The 21,903-nt window shown below is 47.7% G+C and overlaps 1 protein-coding gene across 1 annotated transcript in view; it reads right to left on the bottom strand.

Moving 5' to 3' along the window:
- LOC137644003 (3'-5' ssDNA/RNA exonuclease TatD) overlaps positions 1-21,903 on the bottom strand; it is a 68,546-nt gene that overhangs the window by 45,857 nt on the left and 786 nt on the right. Inside the window, exon 2 of the mRNA XM_068376869.1 lies at positions 5,547-5,733. Coding sequence (XP_068232970.1) covers positions 5,547-5,715 — 169 coding nt within the window. The 5' untranslated portion in view covers positions 5,716-5,733. The remainder of the gene's footprint in view (positions 1-5,546; positions 5,734-21,903) is intronic.

Here is a 21,903-nt window from a genome sequence, read left to right as displayed (position 1 = left end):
TGGGACTGGGGAGCAGTATAGCAGAAGCTTGAAGTTCAGAGCTGTTGCGAACAGATCCACAGTCGGAGAACCCCACAAAGTCAGGACTTTGTTGGCTACTAGATGATCCAAAGACCACTCGGTACTCACTATCTGAGACACTCTGCTTAGACTGTCGGCGAGCACATTCCTTTTGCCTGGAATGAAACGTGCCGATAGCGAAATCGAGTGGACTTCGGTCTATCTCAGTATCTCTACTGCAAGATGGGGATAGTTGCTTCGAAAAGGTACCTCCTTGTTTGTTGATGTAAGCCACTACTGTGGTGTTGTCGCTCATCACCACCACAGAGTGACCCGCCAGGTATTGTTGGAACTGTTGAAGGGCCAGAAAGACAGCCTTCATCTCTAGAAAGATTTATATGGAGGCACTTTTCTGATTCTGACCACAGGCCTGAGGTCCTGTGGTGCAGTACATGCTACCTCTCCCCCCCCCTCCTTTCTTTGAGGCGTCCGAAAACAGCATCAAATCAGGGGGGGAGGACGAGAAGATCCACTCCTCTTCCTAGGTTCTCGTCTGTCACCCACCACTGGAGGTCCGTCCGTTCCGCAGGTCCCATAGGGATCACGACGTCCGGGGAATCATAACCTTGATTCTACCAGGACTTGAGTCGCCACTGGAGGGATCTCATCCTGAGGCGACCATTAGGAACTAGGCGAGCCAATGATGAAAGGTGACCGAGGAGAAGTAACCACGATTGGGCTGGAAGTTCTTCTCATCTGAGAAAAGGGCTTGCGACCTTCCTCAGCCTTGCTATCCTGTCGTTTGATGGGAAGGCTTTGTGGAGATTGGTGTCTATAACCATGCCTAGATATACCAGTCTTGAGTGGGAAGCAGAGAGGACTTCTCGAGATTTACCATGATCCCCAGATCCTGGCAAAGTCCCAAAAGTTTGTCCCGGTGTTGAAGAAGGGATGACACCGAGTCTGCTAAGATCAGCCAGTCGTCCAGATAACGGAGGAGATGGATGCCGATCCTGTGTGCCCACGAAGATATTAGGGTGAACACTCTGGTGAAAACCTGTGGTGCTGTGGAGAGACAGAAACACAGCACCTTAAACTGGTACTCCTTGTTGTCTAGGCTGAATCTTAAGGACTTCCTTGAAGACGGATGGACTGGGATCTGGAAGTACGCGTCCGTCAGATCCAGTGTACACATGAAGTCTCGCGGTCTCACTGCTAGTCTGACCGTGTCTGCGGTCTCCATGCTGAACGGAGTTTGTTTGACAAACTTGTTCAGAGCTGAGAGGTCGATGACTGGACTCCAGCCTCCAGAAGCCTTTTTTTAAAAAAAAAAAAGTCGACTGAAGAAGCCTGGGGACCCGTCGAGGACCTCTTGGAGAGCGCCCTCCTCAATAAGGTCTGGACTTCTGCCCGAAGGGCTTGCCCCCTTGCTGATCCCATGGCAAGGGAGCTCAATGACACAGGATTCGTCGTCAGGAGAGAAAAAGTTGTGAATGGGACGCGATATCCCTGACTGATTACGGAAATCGTCCAGGAATCGGCCCCAAGTTGCTGCCACCTGTCTGCGCAACTTTGTAGGCACCCCCTCTGGTGGAAATGCAGGGGGACTGCCAATCCTAGAGTTTGCGGCCTCGGCTACTCCCTCTAGGATTCTTACCACCTCTGGAGGACTTTTTGCCTTTCCTGTCCTTGACAGGAGAGGACTTAGACACCACTGTCTTCGCTGCTGCCGTCGGTTTTGTGGTCTTGGTCGGACAGGACTGCTGGGGTGCTGGAGGCTTATAGGGCTTAGATGTCAAAGCCCTATGAAGGAGGGAGTCTTGGTGGGACTTCCTCCACCTCTCAGCAGCCTGTTACACATCCTTAGGCTCAAACAAGTTCATTCCTTCTAAGGAAGAATGCCTGAGCCTATTTATCTCAGTGCTAGGGACCTTCTGATGGAACCTCTCAGCTACTGCATCCCTACGTTTCAGGATGGTGTTTGCCTACAAGTTCGAGACTTGGTGGGCCAGAAACTCGATCGTACGAGTGCCTGAGAGGAGGAACGTCTCCATAGCTTTCCTGGTACGTTCTTTGGAGAAGTTCTCAGAGCGTATCAGGATACCTAAGGTCCCCAACCAGATATCCAGCCACGGAGTGGCTTGCATAGCACACTTCGCAACCTTCTCCTGGTTAAGGATCTCGGTTGCCGAGAACGAGACCTGCCGGTTGGAGTCTCTCTCAAGAGGGACTCCCCTGGTAAGCTCTTCCAACGAATGGTGGAGAAGAAGAGCTAAACAAGGCTCCTCCAAGATCTCGAAGTACCTCTTTTGCTGTACGCGAGGAGGTGGAAGAAGCTTGTTGCTGGCACTGAAACGGTTGGAGGAGGACAACTCAAGAGACCTGAACAGTGGTACTCTTAACCCCCTGAGACCAGGGCAGGGCCGCACTGGTCTTAAAAGGTTTTTGAGTGCCAAATACACAGTCCAAGACCGTGTCTTTGCCCTCTCGAGGGGGGATCTTTGGGTTGGCAAACCCATTGAGAGCCCTCATACGAGTCAGAACCTGCCAAAATGCATGCTCTGACTCTTGTAGTTCTTCTCCGGATGTTGGACTTGCAGCAAAGTCTCCTGTCCCCAAAAGCCTCTTCTTGGGGAGATTCGCGGACGTTCTCCGAGTGGCTAGCTGGCTCCGTCCCAAGTCTTGTCGAGGATTTTGGTACCGTTTTTGAGTCCTTCGACTCCTTCCTGGGAAGGATGTAGGACTCTAACATAGACGGTGGCAAGTTCCTTTCAGCCCCTACCCGGGAAGACTTTTCAACATGAGGTGGGGTTTCCCTCAATGGTGCGATGGGGGAATGTCTCACCTCACGTGACTCCCCTGAGGACAGGAAGTCCTCGTCCGACAGGGAAGGAGAAACAGTCTGGGGGGGTGAAGGAACGTGCCTCGAAGGCTTGCGAGGAGTCAACTTACCTCTCGGAGAAGTCACCGCGTCCGGAACTCCTCTTTTTCTCTTCAGAGGGGTAGAAACAGCCAAGGATCTGTGACCTAACTTTAGAGAGAACAGGCTTGAAAGCCTGAGTAACTGCTCTGATTAGCGCACCGGACCATGGTTGTTGACTGACAGCCGCGCTGTCACTCCCTCTGGAGGGACAGGGATCAACGGATCCCTGGGAGGAGTTTCCATAGGGGGGTTCGCCTGAAAAGAAGAAAAAGGGATTCTGGACTTTTCTGGATGTTTCCCTTCTGCCACAATGCGCACTGTTAAGCGCTTGCGGAGAGGGGAAATGCGGCGATGGTGACCTTACCATGCGTTGTCCAGCAGCCTCACACGCGGGAGGGTATTGACGCTCGGGCGGGGGCGCGTAATGGTGCTCGGGCGGGGGCGCGTAATGGTGCTCGGGCGGGGGCGCGTAATGGTGCTCGGGCGGGGGCGCGTAATGGTGCTCGGGCGGGGGCGCGTAATGGTGCTCGGGCGGGGGCGCGTAATGGTGCTCGGGCGGGGGCGCGTAATGGTGCTCGGGCGGGGGCGCGTAATGGTGCTCGCGCGGGGGCGCGTAATGGTGCTCGCGCGGGGGCGCGTAATGGTGCTCGCGCGGGGGGCGCGTAATGGTGCTCGCGCGGGGGCGCGTAATGGTGCTTGCGTGATCGAGAATACCAGGGGTCGCGCGCGGGAGACTGATGGCGCGCGCGGGAGACTGATGGCGCGCGCGCGAGACTGATGGCGCGCGCGCACGCGGGAGACTGCTGATGCGCGTGGGGGCGAATGTTCGCACGCGCGTGAGCGCGTAGGATCAGGTCGTTGGAAACGCGGGCGAGAGTTCGCGCGCAACAGTAGATGTCAAAGGACGCGTGCGCGCAGGAGAGATACCCCTGGTGCACGGGCACGCAGTTGGAGCCTGTGCTCGTGGGCGCGCGTCAGAATGGAGGCGCGCAACTGCAGGAGAGGATGGGCGCGCGCGCGTATCCTCGTGGGAGCGAGAGGGTGACTGCAGGATAGCGCGCTACCTCAGGCAAAGCCTGGCAAACAGGAGCACGTTGGTGCGCATGCCCATCATTAGCATGGCGCGTAAGGGACATATGTACGCGATGGCACATACCCCCTTGATGCCCCGTAATAGGGTTCGATGCCTGACGAGCATGCAAGTCAGGTTTCGTAGGCCCATAGCGCACATCAGCTCTCAGGAATGGCAACGGCAGGTCAGCAGGTCTGTCGGGTGGAAGGTTGACGTGTCCTTTGAAAGGACGACCTTCCACCGAAGGGGATCGCGAATGATCCGCTGAGAGGTCCAGGACCATAGCAGGAACAGTCAGTGAACGCTGACGAGACTCCTCTGTGGCGGACTGCAACGAAGATGATGAACCAAAGAGGCGCCTCCTCACCGCAGGTGAAGGAAGGCCTCTCTGGGGAAGAGGAAGGCGAGCCTTGCGACGGATACGCCCTCTGGGAACCGTTGGATCAGCAAGCTGACCTTCTGCAGTCCTCCGAAGAGGAGTCTCTGTAAGTGAACTACCCCGAGGGGAAGCAACACTAGCAGGAGAGACTGTTGGACTTAGTTTCTCCCTCGTTGGTTGAGCAGGAACGGGAGAAACTAAGCCTTCAGCTACTGCGGGATTTGAAGAGGCAGAGTTATTAGGAGATACCGCATTGGATACCTCTGACACCACGTCGACAATCGACAGAGGATCAACCTCTGCCATAGTCAGCGATTGCTTGACAGCGGCACCCAATCGGATGTAGTCAAGTAATGCTTCCTTGGAGGGAAAACTCTCGAGCCCCAGGGAAGACCAAAGCTGAAATAGATGGGTTAATGAAACATCCTCCCCCGGGGGGAGAGGTGGAGCTGCCTCGCTAGGGGAGGCAACACCATCTCTCGAACCCCGAGCTTTCATAACAGTACCATGGTCTACGCTACCACTCGACAGTCTCTCGAAAGAGACCGATCGAGTGGAAGCTTCGGAGGAGGTTTGGGCAACGTTAGAAGAGTCCTTGGGTTTTTCTCCTTTCAAAGAAACCTTCGAAGGAGAAAGATCCCGCCAGGACTTCTTCTTACGTTGCCGAGAAAACCTCTCCCACTGGGAGGTAGACCACTCCCTACACTCACCACACTTGTTATTACTGTCACACCACTGGCCTCTACAATAAGGGCAAAGAGTGTGAGGGTCTGTCTCGACCGCCGACATGAATGTTCCGCAGAGGCGGTCGGGTAATCCAGGACAGGTGCGCATAATCGCAGAGGCCAACTTTACACACAAACCTGTCGAGAAAGCAAAAAGCATTAATGGCTGCCAATGAGCAGCGAGGATGAAAGAGGAAACGTCCGTCTACCATCCGAGCCGAGAGCAAAGTGGGGTCAAGCACAAGTGTGTGAGGGGGGGGAGGGTAGCAAGCTACCCTCCCCTACCCGCGCTAACTACCGGTGTGGGTAGTAAACCCTCGTTAAATTATAATGGCTCGTCATTTCAGCTACGCCGAAAGTAATACCCCTATTAAATAACGCGGTTTGTATGTCAGTTACGCAACAAACATGTCTTGCATTGCCAAATGGCATCTAGAAAGATCTTACCAGCATCGCGAGCTCTAGATACCACAGAGTCTAAGTCCCTTGTGAACTTTTTGTTGGTGAGGTTGGCTCCAATGTCTACCATTATATAGCTTTCCGTGTTCATTAATTCACTCATGGCATCTTCAAGGTCATCAATTGGTTGGTCTTTCTTTGCTTCGTTGGTTGCCATCACTCCGTGAGTACTTTGCTGGAATGATAAAGAATTTTGTTAGCCATGAAATAGAAAACTGACTTCATTCACTGATGTACATATATCACTTAATGTTTTAATATAAATATAGTTTAAAACTAAAATGCAACAAACAGCTCTAAAAATGACAAATTCGGAGATAATTTCTATTTTTTCTAACCATACAAACCTTAGCTATTTACATTGGGTATTACTTTCGGCGTAGCTGAAATGGTGAGCCATTAGATTTTAACGAGGGTTAACTACCCACTCGCTAGTTAGTGAGGTGGTAGGGGAGGGGTAGCTAGCTACCCCTCCCCCCCCCACACACCAGTGAACTGGTTCACTTCGCTTAGAGGTAGGACTTCACAGGGGACAGGGCTGGCGGGCAAGTATGTGTAAATAGCTAAGGTTTGTATGGTTAGGAAAAATACAAATTATCTCCGTATTTGTCATTTATTCCGTAACCGAAATACAAACCACGCTATTTACATTGGGTGACTTAACCCTTAGGTAGGGTGGTAAGTCCCAGCCTTACTGGCTTTGGCTTTGCCCGGGGACTCAAAATCCAAGTGTGTAGCACTCGAGATAAGGAGTCCGTGCACCTCGCAAGTTCCTTGCTCCGCAAGGAACGTGCGGCCTACATAAGCTTGTGTGTGAAGGAATGAAGTGTGACCCATCCTAGGAAGTCGACCTGAAGTCCTAGATGGAGCTCTAGGCTAGGACGTTCCCAATGCCACCTCGTCAGGGTATGGGGGACGCAACAGTATTATCTAATACTAGGAACACAAGGAAGCATGGTTTACCTGCAGTGGTTTGAGGTCAGCTATGCAGAGAACCCAGGATACTGCTTTCCCCAAGAGAGGGGAGGATGAAGAAAAGAGTAAGGGCCAGGCATACTTTTTCATTCATGCAGACTAAAACCGGGTAACAATGCCCTCAACCTTCTGCTACTTGTCCATAAAGGAGCCTGAGGTTAGACCAGCTGTTGTGTAGCCACCACAGGGCCGATAGAAAACGAGCCTCCTGTGGGTCACGTCCTGCAGGTAGCAGGCTGTGAAGGTCGTTTGATGCTTCCACACCCCAACCTGCGTCACTGAGAAGTTTCTCTTGAATGTCAGGGACGTAGCGATGCCTCTGACATCGTGTGCTCTAGGGCGACGTGACGGAGGAGGGTCTGGATTCAGGGAGAGGTGGATGACCCTGCAAATCCAAGCTGAGATGGTGTACTTCGTGACCCTCCTCTTCGTCCTTCGTGTGCTCACAAACAGGGCTTGCACTCGAGGACGAACTGCGACTGTTATGTTAAGATTGAGCCTCAGACTCCGTACTGGGCACAGTAGGGGATGGTCTGGGTCATCTGTTACCGAAAGGAGACTCGAAATCCTGAAGGAGTCGAACCATTGGTCCGGCACTTCAGGATTTTGAGTCTTAGCAACAAACTCAGGGACGAACCCGGATGTTACCTCCCCCCATCCCCTTGAATGGGCACCCCATGCGAGAGACCATGAAGTTCACCGATTCGCTTGGCTGAGGCCAGAGCGAGCAGGAACATCGTCTTCCAAGTCAGGTGACGATCAGAAGACCTGGCGTAATGGTTCATACGGAGGTCTCTTAAGAGACCTGAGGACACGAACCACATTCTATGGAGGAGGTCTCACTTCTGGCTGAGGGCAGGTGAGCTTGTAGCTTCGTATGAGTAGTGAAAGTTCCAGTGAGGAAGAAATGTCCATTCCCTTCAGCCTGAAGGCCAGGCTTAAGGCTGAGCGTTAGCCTTTCACCGCCGAGACCGAAAGACGCATTTCTTCCCGCAAATACACAAGAAACTCCGCTATTGCTGGAATAGTGGCATCGAGGGGAGAGATGGCCCTTCCACAACACCAACCAAAGAAGACCCTCCACTTCGCCAGGTAGACCCCTGCAGATGACTTTCGCAGGTGTCGAGACATCCTTTCCGCAACTTGTTGCGAAAAGCCTCTCTCTGTGAGGAGATGCTGGATAGTCTCCAGGCATGAAGCTGATGCGATGCTACGGCTTTGTGGAAGATGTTGCAGTGTGGTTGTTTGAGTAGCTCGTGTCGTGGAGAAAGTTCTCTCGGGAATTCCGTCAGGAGCTGCAGAAGGCCCGGGAACCACTCTGCATGATGCCATAGCAGAGCTAGTAAGGTCATTGCCAGGTTGACTGATAGTCTGGTCTTGTCAAGTACCCTTCTCATCGGACCGAATGGTAGGAAGACGTAAACGTCGATGTTGACCCACCGTTGTTGGAAGGCATCTTACCAGAGTGCCTTGGGGACCGGGACTGGGGAACAGTTCAGCGGAAGCTTGAAGTTCAAGTCTGTCGCGAACAGGTCCACTGTCGGGGAACCCCACAAAGTCAGGACTTTGTTGGCTACAAGCGGATCCAAAGACCACTCGGTACTCACTATCTGCAAAGCTCTGCTCAGACTGTCGGCGAGCACATTCCTCTTGCCCGGAATGAAGCGAGCCGATAGTGGAATCGAGTGGGCTTCGGTCCATCTCAATATCTCTACTGCAAGATGTGATAGCTGTTGTGAAAAGGTACCTCCCTGCTTATAGATATAAGCCACTACCGTAGAGTTGTCGCTCACGACCACCACGGATTGGGCCGCCAGGATCTGTTGGAATTGTTGAAGTGCCAGATATACGGCCTTCATTCTAGCAGATTATGTGGAGTCACTTTTCTGATTCTGACCAGAGGCCTGAGATCCTATGGTTCAGAACGTGGGCCCCCCACCTTTCTTATTGAAGCGTCCGAAAACAGCATCAAATCCAGGAGGAGGACGAGAAGATCCACTCTCATTCGAAGGTTTCCCTCCACCACTGAAGGTCCGTCCGTTCCGCAGGACCCATAGGAACCAGAATGTCCGGGGAATCGAGGCCTTGATTCCACCGGGACTTGAGCCGCCATTGCAGGGATCTCATCCTGAGGCGGCCGTTTGGAACCAGACGGGCCAAGGAGGAAAGGTGTCCTAGGAGACGTAACCACGATTGGGCTGGAAACTCTTCTCGTCTGAGGAACGGATCTGTGACCCTCCTCAGCCTTGCTATCCTGTCGTCTGATGGAAAGGCTTTTGTGGAGATTGGTGCCCAATATCATGCCTATATATACCAGCCGTTGAGATGGAGGCAGAGAAGACTTCTCGGGATTTACCATGATCCCTAGATCTTGGCAAAGTCCCAGAAGCTGGTCTCGGTGTCGAAGAAAGGTCGACTACGAGTCTGCCAGGATCAGCCAGTCATCCAGATAGAGGAGGAGACGGATGCCGATCCTGTGAGCCCACGAAGATATCAGGGTGAACACTCTGGTGAATACCTGGAGTGCTGTGGAGAGACCGAAACACAGCACCTTGAACTGGTAGATCTTGTTGTATAGGCTGAAACTTAAGTATTTCCTGGAAGACAGATGGATTGGGATCTGGAAGTATGCGTCCTTCAGATCCAGTGTACACATGAAGTCTTGCAGTCTAACTGCAAGTCTCACCTTGTCTGTTGTCTCCATGCTGAACCGAGTTTTTTGACAAACTTGTTCAGAGATGAGAGGTTGATGACGGGTCTCCAGCCTCCAGACGCCTTCTTTACGAGAAAGGGTCGACTGAAGGTGCCTGGGGAGCCGTCGACGACCTCCTGGAGAGCCTCCTTCTTGAGCATGGTCTCGAATTCTGCCCGAAGGGCTAGCTCCTTTAGCGATCCATGGCAAAGACGCTCAACGCCACTGGATTCGCTGTCAGGGGAGGAAGAGAAGTTAGGAACGGGACGCGATATTCCTGACTGATCACGGAGATCGTCCAGGAATCGGACTCGAGTTGCCGCCACCTGAATGCGCAACTTGCCGGCATCCCCCCACTGGTGGACATGCAGGGGGATTGCCAATCCTAGTGCTTGCGGCCTTGGCCACTCCCTTTAGGATTCTTGCTTCCCCTGGAGGACTTTCAGCCCTTCTTGTCTTTGACAGGAAAGGGCTACTGCTTGGACACATTCGTCTTTGCTGCCGCAGCCGGTTTCGTCGTCTTCGATTGGCGAGGTTGTTGAGGTGCTGGAGGTTTGTAGGGCTTATATGTAAGAGCCCTTTGGAGAAGAGAATCGTGGTTCGATTTCCTCCACCTCTCAGCTGCCTGTTCCGCATCATTAGGCTCAAACAGACTCTTTCCCAAGATGGAAGAGTGTCTGAGCTTGCAGGTATCCACAGCTGGGACCCTCGAGTGGAACCTCTCGGCCACCGCATCACGTCGTTTCAAGATCGAGTTTGCCCACAAGTTCAAAACTATGTGGGCCAGAAACTCGATGGAACGTGTGCCCGAGAGAAGGAAGGTCTTCAGGGCTTTCCTGAAGCTCTCCTTGGACAGATCCTCGAGTCGCAGCAGGATGCCCAGAGACCCTAGCCAGACATCCAGCCACGAAGTGGCCTGTATGGCGCACTTTGCGACCTTCTCCTGACTCAGGATCTCTGTTGCCAAGAATGTCACCTGCCGGCTAGAGTGTCTCCCAAGAGATACTCCCCTGGTAAGCTCTTCCACAGAGTGGTGCTCTGAATCCTGCTGCTCTCCTCCTGGTGAACTGGCAGCAAAGTCTCCTGTCCCCAAAAGCTCTACTTGGGGGAAAACTCTTAGTCCTTCGATTCCCTCATAGGTGGGAAACGTAACTCCAACAAAGAAGTCAGAGGGCTCTTCTCTCCCTAACCCGGGATGAATCTCCTGCTCGAGGTGGGGTTTCTCCCATTGGTGCGGTGGGAGAAGGTCTCACCTTGGTAGAGGGAGCGCGCTGGCGCGAATGGAAAACCCCAGGGGTCTCGCGCGATGCGTTGAAAACACTCTCGTGCGGGCACGCAGGCGCGCGAGAGAGACATCATAGGGTGAGCAGGAATCAGATTGAAGAGCCCGTGAAAAATGTCGGCGCGTGCGCGCGCGGCTGTCAGCGTGCACGCGTACGAGGTTGTTGGAGCTTGAAGATCGTCGGCGCTTGTGCACTAAAGATCGACAGTGCTAAAGATCGACGGCGCTGAAAGATCGTTGGCGCTTGTGCGCGCAAGAAGATCGCCGGCGTTTGCGCGCGAAAGAAGATCGTCGGCGCTTGCGTGCGCAAGAAGATCGTCGGCGATTGCGCGCGTAAGAAGATCGTTGGCGCGGGGAACAATCGGAGCCTATGCGCGGACGATCGTCGGAGCTTACGTGCGTAGGGAGATCGTCAGCGCTAGCGCGCCAAAGAAAATCGTTCGCCAAGAAGATCGTCGGTGCTTGGAGATTGTCAGCGCTTGCGCGCGTAAGAAGATCGACGGTGCTCGAAGATCGTTGGCGCTTGCGTGTGTAAGAAGATCGTCAGCGCTCTTTCGTGAAGGAAGATCGTCGGCGCTTGCGCGCGTGAGAAGATCGTCGACGCTTGTGGACGTGAGAAGATCGACGGCGCTTGTGCGCATAAGAAGATCGTCGGCGCTAGCGCGTGTACGAAGATCGTCGGCGCTTGCGTGTGTAAGAAGATCGTCAGCACTAGCGCGCCATCAGCGTTCGCTTGCGAAAGTAGATCGTCCAGCCAAGATGATCGTCAGCCAAGATGATCGTCGGCGCTTGCGTGCGAAGAAGATCGTCAGCGCTAGCGCGCAAAAGAAGATCGTTGGCGCTAGCGCGCGTACGAAGATCGTTGGCGTAGGAAGATCATCGGCGAGCATGAACGCGCGCGAGCTAAGATGAAGGGACAGCTGACAGGACAATCCGGAACTGGGACGATCAGGACTGGAACAGGATTCCTCTGGATGGAATTTTCAGGAACAGCAGGAACAGTAGGCGAGCGCTTGTGCGCGAGCTTGCAGGAAAACGTTGGCGCGCAGGGGATACCTGGCGCTTAAGGGACTTACTCACAGTGTGCGAAAGCCCCTTTTGCCCCGAAGGGACCGGTGCCTGTTGGATAACGGGGTGCGTAGGCGCCCACAGCGTCAGAAGCCAGGAACGGAGACGGCAGGTCAGCAGGTCTAGGAGATGGCAAACTGCGGAGAGGTCCCGAACAGCCGGCTGGTCTGAACAGAAACAGTCCTCCGAAGAGGGGTCTCTATGAGTGGCCTCTCTCGCGAACGAGAGGTGAACACTTCGTAGATGAGACTAGAAGACACTGATGATGGCGCCCCTTAGGGCCGTTGGATCAGCAAGATGACATTTAAGGAGCAATCCTCCGAAGAGGAGTCCTTATGAGTGGCCTCCCTCGCGAACGAGAGAGGTCACAAGATTGATCCTGCAGCTGCTCAGCCCCTTGAGCATAGCTGCAGGTGCAACCGCTCAGCCCCAAGAGCATAGTCGCACGAAATTCCACGGTCCGGCCTTGCAACCGCTCAGACCCTTGAGCATGGTTACAAGAGCGGTCGCACAGCACCAAGAGCATAACCGCCCGACGACCAGGAAAATCCATCCAGGAATTATTAAGGTAAGAGAAGTTCCCCCCCCCTCCCCCTGCAGGGTAAAAAACTCATACCTGGGAAGGGAACCTCCCTCGGAAGGGAAGTTACCTACCCCTGGAGGCGAACCTCCTGAGCGTTCTAAGATAAACTAAAGAGCTGACAGTTGTCACAGGAGAACTTCTAAGAGAAGGGAACACGCCCATGACGATGTCCTAGAGGGGCGGCAGCAACACCAGACTCCCAAGGCACAAACAGGGCAGCTCTGCTTCGTTGGCACGTTTAGGCAAACGAAGAAACCAGATCGTAACTGGGAAAATAAAATAAATAATTAGTTGACAAAAATTCCCCCGGGAGAAACTCCGAAGAGAAACCCCGAGGGAATAGGAACATAAGAATTACAAACCAAGTGTGCGCCCTCCTCCCCCACTGACATTCACGGGAGAAGGGGGAGGGCGGAGAACTGTAACAAAAACAGAATTATAATTATGTAATTCATTTAAGAATGTTCACAAATAGTAAGAACGACTGAACCCCGAAGGGAAGTGTTCTCCACAGAAGCTGAAAAGTTAACAAATACAATTAGATTCATTGAAAATAATTGAGACAAATAAACGGAATAGCAACTCAACCCGCAACGGGAAAGGAGCTTCCGTAATAGTATGTAATAGTAGTAAAAGGGTGAACGACCTCGAGTAGAGAGAGAGACCATAGTCAAACTAAACTCCCACGGTCCCTTCGCTGAGAGACCAAGTTCCCCGCAGGGAAGGAGGAACAGCGGGGAAAACAGATGAATGGAGAAAGTACAACGATGACGATTCCCCACGGCGGCCGAAAATCGGAAGCCGAAGGAACGACCGAAGGACCAAGAGATTGTGCCCCATGACGTGCAACCGCGGTGGCCTGGAACTACGCGGTGACGTTGTCGTACACTACACACACACAGCACAAACACTGAAAAGGAAACTTACTATATTTCTACACCCAAATATATACATAAACATAAAGAATGTTTATAAACAGTATATACCGTATATTTCCGCGTATAAAGCGACCTTTATATAAGACGAGGTACAAAATTTTAGCAAATTTTTATGAATTTATCTCATATCGGTAGTATAGGAGGACTGCTCAATCATAAAACCATCCGTGTATAGCCTAGGCTAGCTTTTGCAACACCAGATATCTTATGAAATATAGGTTATGTAAAGATGATGATATTACTTACTGTATCCTTTAAATTAAATATAAATGAAATAACAAAACAAATCCTTTATTGTTTTCCTAGAACACGCGTCACCTAGCCTGCATTGTTTTGTTTACGCTCATCAGCTGCTCACGTACGAAATGCCCGTTCCTACTCTTTCTTCTTCTTTTATGTTCTTTGAGAGTTTGTTATAAAAGCATATAATGATGTAAAGGTGGAAAGTATCATCAAATAATTTTTAAAATACGGGATCTCAAATGCCATGGATGGCAGTGAAGACGATTTATTGTACGAATGCGACGACGAAGCCAGAGTCGACTCACCGGAACCGGACTGGAATCCTTACGATGATGGCGTATATAATAAATCTCGTGACATGTTCAAACAGCTTTTCGAAACAGACAGTGATAACTGTGAGGAGTTTTAGTAGTGTTAGATTTATACATGTCGCAGGTTTGATGTTTAATATTGATTTGAAATAAAGTTTTACAAATTTTTAGGTTTTAAATATAATACTGTAATGTACCGTAATTTTTATTGAGAAATAAAGATTGTACCGTTTGTAATCCAAAATTGTTATTTACAGCTAAAAATAATAATTTTTAAACAAATAAATAATATGATATCTTATATGTTATTACTATCGTAATTAACACTAGCATTAAAATTACTGAAAGGTTAGCGAGAGAAAAAGTTGCTAACAACGCAACCAATACTCGATGTTTACATTTTCTCAGCGGTGGTCGTATGGTTAAAAGTTGGAATTATTCCTCGAATTTATCATTTATGTCCTTTTTGTAGATGTGCCAATAATATATACGGTAAAAATTGTTTCATTACTTTCATTATACATTTATATATCAATGTAAATCATTTCATGTGTGTCGGTGGTTATCTCACCTCAATCTAGGCTAGCCTACTGATAAACCAGACATAGAATTCAAGGTGAGATTTTTATAATGGTAGTATAAGACGACCCCATATTTTTAATGGTTAAATTTTGGAATATAGGGTCGTCTTATACGCGGAAATATACGGTATTAAGTATAAGAAAAAGTAAGTAATTAAGTAAAGACAAAACATTAATGGCTGCCAAGCGAGGGTGAGAGCAGACACATCTGCCCACCACCCGAGCCAAAAGCGAAGTGAATCAGTTCACCGGTGTGTGAGGGGGGAGGGGTAGCTAGCTACCCCTCCACTACCCCCTCACTAACTAGCGAGGAGATAGTTAACCCTCGTTAAAATCTAATGGCTCGCCATTTCAGCTACACCGAAAGTAATACCCAATGTAAATAGCGTGGTTTGTATTTCGGTTACGGAACAACTTCTGATTTTTGGGGGCGAGAAAGACTTTGAATGTTTGGCAAAGGGACAAATATATTGATATAAGGGCATTCCTATGATTAACTTTAAATATAGTATGATACAGTGATACCTCGGTAGTCGAACGACTCTATACTCGAACAATTCGGAGTTCGACCAAAATTTTCGAGAAATTTTTGCTGCGGTGCTCGACCAAAAATTCGGTACTCGACCAGCCGAACACGTGACGACCGCATGGGCTTTGTGATGATCGCGCCATCTCGGCCACTCTCGCTTGTTCGGGAAGCATCAGTTCTCTCGAGAGCGTCACTCAGACAACGCGCGATCAGCATTCGTTGTGATTTAGTGATTTTCAGTGCTTTTAATTGCTTTTTTAGCTTTCATAATGAGTCCCAAGAAAGTAATGAGTGTTAAGGGGAAGGAGAAGAGGAAAACAGTGCGAACAACGATCGAGTTGAAGAAGGAAATTATAGCGAAATATGAGAATGGTGTACGAGTGTCCGATTTAGCGGTAGAATACGGAATGGCGAAGTCGACCATTTCTACGTTTTTAAAGCATAAAGAAATGATTAAGAAGGCGAATGTTGCAACGGGAGTTACGGCGGTAACTAAGCAAAGGCCACAAGTGATTGAGGAGATGGAAAAGTTGCTTTTAATATTTATTAAAGAAAAACAGTTGGCCGGGGAAAGTGTTAGTGAAGCGTTCATTTGTGAAAAAGCGTTGCATATCTATGAAGAATTAGTGAAGAAAAGTCCGAGTACCAGTGAAAGTGATTCATTTACATTTAAAGCGAGCAGGGGTTGGTTTGAAAAGTTTCGTAATAGAACAGGTATTCATCGTGTTACTAGGCATGGGGAGGCAGCTAGTTCGGATCAAATTGCAGCCGATAAATACGTGGGGGAATTCGATCGGTACATAAATGAACAAAATTTGATCGCACAACAAGTCTTTAATTGTGATGAGACTGGGTTATTTTGGAAGAAAATGCCAGCCAATACGTACATTACCAAGGACGAGACGAAGATGCCAGGTCACAAGCCAATGAAAGATAGGCTAACATTGTTGCTGTGTGCAAATGCAAGTGGCGATTGCAAGATCAAACCCTTGTTAGTGTACCACTCGGACAACCCCCGGGTGTTCAAACGAAATAATATTTGTAAAAGTGCACTACCAGTTATGTGGCGCTCGAACACTAAATCTTGGGTCACAAGACAATTCTTTACTGAGTGGATAAACGAAGTGTTTGCCCCCCAGGTTAAGGCTTACCTCATTGAAAAGAGCTTGCCAATGAAATGTCTTCTGGTTATGGACAATGCTCCTGCACATCCTCCAGGTCTCGAGGATGACTTGAAAGAAGAATACAGCTTTATCAAAATCAAATTCTTGCCCCCCAATACTACTCCCATACTCCAGCCCATGGACCAACAGGTCATTTCAAACTTCAAAAAACTCTATACCAAGGGCCTTTTCAGAAAGTGTTTTGAAGTGACCAGTGACACGAAGTTGACCCTAAAGGAATTCTGGAAGGAACACTTCAGCATCCTCAACTCTGTTAACATGATTGACCAAGCTTGGCGAGGTGTGACCTATAGGACATTGAACTCTGCCTGGCGTAAGCTGTGGCCATCATGTGTCACAGAGAGGGAGTTTGAAGGTTTCCAACCAGAGGCGGGTCCAAGCACTGCTACCCCTGTAATTTCTGATGACACTGATGTCGTTGAGGAAATTGTTGTCATGGGCAGGAGTTTGGGGCTTGAGGTCGACAAGGATGATATTGATGAGCTTGTAGAAAGCCATTCTACCGAGTTGACTGTGGAGGAATTGTTGCACCTGCAACAACAACAGCAGCAGGATCTGATTGTGGAGCAGGAATCTTCAGAAGAGGATGAGGTAAGGGAGGATGTTCCAAGTTCTCTCATCAATGAAATTTGTTCCAAGTGGGCAGATGTGCAGGCTTTTGCTGAAAAATACCACCCAGAAATTGCAGTAGCAAACCGGGCAGTGCATATGTTTAATGATAGTGTCATGTATCATTTTCGAAAAATACTGCAGAGGAGGAAGAAACAATTAACAATAGACCAGTTTTTCACAAAAGAAAAGAAAGCTGCTACATCAAAGCCTGTTTCTCCTCCAAAGAAGAGACAAAGAAGAGAAGAAACCCCTGAAATAGATCTGCCCACCCTTTCATTGGAGAGAGAAATAACTCCTGAAGGAGAACTACCCCGCCACATCATGGAAGGGGACTCTCCTTCCAAGCAGTAACCTCCCCCTTCCATCCTCTCCACATCCATCCCTGTATGCCATCGAACCGCTGCTCAAAGGTATGTTCACTACAGTACAGAAAATGGTTTAAAATTGTTTTATTTTAGTACAGTAAATGGTTTAAAATTGTTTTATAGGATTTTCTGACCAATTTCATACACATTTAGATAATTATTGTTGTTTAGGTACACGTTTTATTAATATTTTGGGCCTGTTCGAGTGCTTGGGAACGGAATAGAATATATACCATTATTTCTTATGGGGAAAAAAAATTCGGTACTCGAACAAATCGGAGGTCGAACACGGATCTCGAACGGATTATGGTCGAGTACCGAGGTATCACTGTAATCTTAAGATTACATTTATAAAATATAAAATATCTTACATAACTTCAACATTTCATAGATACAACCCTAATTATAACTTGACAAGTGTTAGGCACAAGCAAGCAAGGTAGGACTTTTCTAGCTAGCAGTATCTTAGCCATAGATCTCATCTAATGTATTTCATCATCCTTTCGTTTCCCATCATCTTCAACCACATGGTCAGCCTAAGTGAAAGCCCTAAATAATAAGTAGTAGTTTGGCAAAGATACCAGCCACCCATTTGAGATACTACCGCTCAAGTTATTGAGTCCTTTGGCTGGTCAAGTATTACATTGGATTCTTCTGAGGTTACAGCTCACTTTTCCTTTGCCAACAGATACTGTATATCAAATAGTTTGGCCTATTCTTTACACAATCTCATCTTTCTTCATACACCTGGCAACACTAACAAACGAAAAATTCTTCTTCGCGATATGAAATGATGAAAACTTAGAATCAGGACTTGATGGATTCTGGGTTTTGGCAACAAACTCGGGGACGAAGGATAACAAGACCTGCCTCCATGGAGGATGTTATAGGAGAGGGCAAACAGATTGCTAACCCGTTTACCCAAGGCTAAAGCAAAAAAAAAAAAAAAAACAGAGTACTCGGGATGAGGTCCCTGTCTTTAGGCCAATCTCAATATGTGTAGTTCATAAGGTGACCTCTTCCGGGAATGCAGAACAGTACCTTGACAATGTTCCAGGGTGGTTGCCTCACCTCAATTGGAGGACAGGTCTGTTCAATACTTCATATGAGCATGGAAGTTCCACAGAAGAGGAAACACTATCCCTTTCAGCTTTAAGACTTAAGTTCTAGGCTGAGCGATAGCCTATCACTACTGATACTGAGCAGAATTTTCCCTTACGGAGGTAAGGTGAAAATTGGATATTGGTGGAATCGAGACTCTAAGAGTAGAAACACCCCTTCCACGACACCAACAGAAGTTGGCCCGTTTCTTGAAAGAGTGAGGTTGAAAACCCCAGGAGATATCCAGACATCTCTTGTGCAACCTTAGGTGAAAAGCCTTTCTTTGAGAGGAGATACTGCATAAACATGACAAATTCGTAGATAATTTGTATTCTTCCTAACTATACAAACCTTAGCTATTTATTAGGGGTTATACTTTCAGCGGAGCTGAAATGACGAGCCATTAAAATTTAGCGAGGGTTAACTACCCACACCGCTAGTTAGCGGGGTGGGGGGGGTAGCTTGCTACCACTCCTGTTCACTCACCTATGATTTAGTCACTTTGCTTGGAAGTAGGGATGGCAGGCAAGTTTGTATAAATAGCTAAGGTTTGTACAGTTAGGAAAAAAACAGTACAAATTATCTACGAATTTGTCATTTGTTCCGTAACTGGAATACAAACCACGCTATTTATTAGGGGTGACTCACCCATTAGGAAGGGTGGATGTCCCTGCCAATCTGGCTTTTGGCTTTGCCCGGGGACTCCTTATCTGGGTATGTTAGTACTCAAAAATAAGGAGCCCCTGCCCTCGCTAAACCTTGCTACACAAGGTCTGCGGCCTACGCAAGCTGTGTGTCGAGACGTGCAGAAGTGTGACTGTCTAGGTAAAGTTATTCCGAGCCTATGTAGGAAAAACCTGATGTAACCAAGACTTCCCAATACCACCTCGCCAGGGTATGGGGACCCAACAGTATTAGCTTAATACTAAGTACACAAGGGAGCATGGTTTACCTGCAGTGGTTTGAGGTCAGCTTATGCAGAGAACCCAGGATGCTGCTTTCCCCACGAGAGGGTAGGATGAAGAAAAGAATAAGAGCCAGTCAATTTTTTTCATTCACACAGACTAAAACCGGGTAACAGTGCCCTCAACCTTCTGCTACTTGTCCAATAAGGAGCTTGAGGTATACAACTAGCTGTTGTGCAGCCACCACTGTACCGATAGAGATCGTATCGAGTTCCTGTGGGTCACGTCTTGCAGGAGAAAGGTTATGAAAGTCACCTGGAGCATTCAAATCCTTTCTTGTAAAACCTGCGTCACAGAGTAATCTGCTAAGAAGGACCAGGGGCATAGTTATACCCCTGACATTGTGAGTCGTCATGTCGAGATGATGTTTCGGTGATCCTCCTCTAGTCTCTCCCAGTGCTGACAAGAGGAGGAACCCGGGTAGGCTGTTGCCGTTTTCTTTAGGTAAAGTCTCATACCTTACCCAGGGTACAGTAACGGAAGATCTGGATCGTCTGTTACCTAGTTGAGACTTGAGTATGACGTACTGGTCCCGGATTTCGCTCAATGTCTCCAGACAGCATAAGAATTAATAGAAATAAAAAAAGACACATCATACTTGAAAACTTGACTAACAAGAATTATAACAAAAACAATATGTACAGAATTATAAATAAAGTGATTGATGAAACCCATAGACTATAGTAAAAAGTCGGAAAAACTGGTCAACATGGTGGAGCCGATACACCATGCAAGGCTAAATACCCTCCAGGATAGCCACTTCAACTGAAAGGACAGTAAGGATGGTTTTGAAAAGAAAAAGTATCAGAAAAGGAAAAAACCACCTCTTGATAAATCACCAGGCATCCATGGCCCTTTTATTAAGCCTGCCAACACACCATTTCTAAAAAACAAGAGGAAGGAAAAAAAAAATAATAATAAAATAGAATAGTGTGCCCGAGTGTACCCTCAAGCAAGAGAACTCTAACCCAAGACAGTAGAAGACCATGGTACAGAGGCTATGGTACTACCCAAGACTAAAGAGCAATGATTTAATTTTGGAGTGTCCTTCTAGAAGAGCTGCTTACTATAGCTAAAGAGTCTCTTCTACCTTTACCAAGAGGAAAGTACACTGAACAAATTGCAGTAAAGTAATTAACCCCTTGGGTGAAGAAGTGTTTAGTATCTCATTGTTGTCAGGTGTATGAGCAAAGACGAGAATATGTAAAGAATAGGCCAGACTATTCTGTGTAAGTGTAGGCAAAGAAAAAATAAGTTGTAACAAGAGAGAGGGATCCAGTGCATTAATGCCTGGCCAGTCAAAGGATCCAATACCTCTCTATTGGTAGTATCTCAATGGGCGGCTGGTGCCCTGGCCAACCTACTACCTGCTGGAATAGACACAGATGAAGGTAAGATACCACAATGAACACTAGTCTATTTTTTGTGAAAGTAGAAGTTAGCTCTACCATCCTCCTAAAGAGGGGATGGATGCATATAAATGTAAACCAATTATTCTACATAAGCTTTACTTTCTGACAAGATACCCCAGGGTGGATAAAGGTTCCTGTACTGTATTAAGGGAGGTTTGCCCTAATATTCATGGTCAGATATGGATAGAACACAAGACAGCAGGTAGGAAAAACATAAGATTCATGTATTTGGCTAGAAATTACATTAATAAAAGTAATATCAATGGACCTTCTACCTAACTTGACCTAGGAGGGTCCAGTAAGAACAAAGACCAACAGTCATAAGACCCAGGTGCACTAGGTTATGTTAGAACACACCTTTGCAATTTTAATGACTTCTGGCTCTCTTGGTAAAGTTAGGGCAGTCCATTGGGGCAAAACCAATCAGTCAGCTATGGACCCAGTGTCTCTTACCAGAAATTACCCCAAACCAGAAATCGGATATGTGCGCATACGTGGCCGGTGCAAACAAACTCGGAACACTGCATAGAAACTTCCTTTTATTGCATTTTATCCTTTCAGAATAGGAAGGCTAACAGAATACAATTTCTTAATGAATACAATAACCCCAGATATGAGAGGTCCCCTTTTTTGTTTCATTTGTTTGATGTCGGCTACCCCCCAAAATTGGGGAAAGTGCCTTGGTATATGTATGTATGATGGCCACAACAGATAAGCAGTCATCAACACTACAAAAAAAAAAAGCTATTGTCAAGTTTAAATTAAGTAGGCTATTTATTTATAAATTCATGCAATCAGATTCAATTATGTGACAGATAAGTTATCTACTTTTTGCCTTCCTTTTCTACATTCACATAATGTACAAAAAGGGCTATACGCAGTTTTCCAAATTTGTTTCATCCAACTGTGAGAGTGCATTTTGTAGTCCCTTTGATTTCTAGTTCAGTGTAATTTTCGGGTAAGGACACTCGCATGCTTGGTTAGGTTAGGTAATGTTTGGTTGAAGCACATCCCTGTAATTGCCCTTACTACCTGGAAATGGGTATATGCTTAACATCGCATATACAAAATGTGTATGATGTTAATAAAATTTAGCTATGTACTCCACTTATTCATATTATAGTTTATATAAAGGACATGGTATGCACTTTGTGACTTTATATGAAACTCCTGATAATGTTTTGTCTTTCTTTTAGGCTTGTACTCTTTTATAGTTTACGAAAAGCAATATTACAGATATCTATGGGCAATCACAAGAGCTGGAAGCAGAAAAAAATTAGTTTATAATAACTAAAAACTTGAATTATACTGTCAACAAAGATATTGTTTTGGATTTTCTGCAATTAGTGTTCAATTTCATTTGATCCTTGAGAAGTATTAATTGAAATGTGGATTGTCTGTTTTCAGCGTAAACAAAATTTCTTACCACAATAAATAATTAAAAAATACTAAAGTGACAAGCAACTTTTGTATTATGGGGCTTCGAAATAGTTATTACCATCTT

This window comes from Palaemon carinicauda, chromosome 7 (genome assembly GCF_036898095.1).
Source record: "Palaemon carinicauda isolate YSFRI2023 chromosome 7, ASM3689809v2, whole genome shotgun sequence".
NCBI lineage: Eukaryota > Metazoa > Arthropoda > Malacostraca > Decapoda > Palaemonidae > Palaemon > Palaemon carinicauda.
The sequence above is the reverse complement of the archived record's forward strand: the minus strand, read 5'-3'. Positions and strand labels throughout refer to the sequence as shown.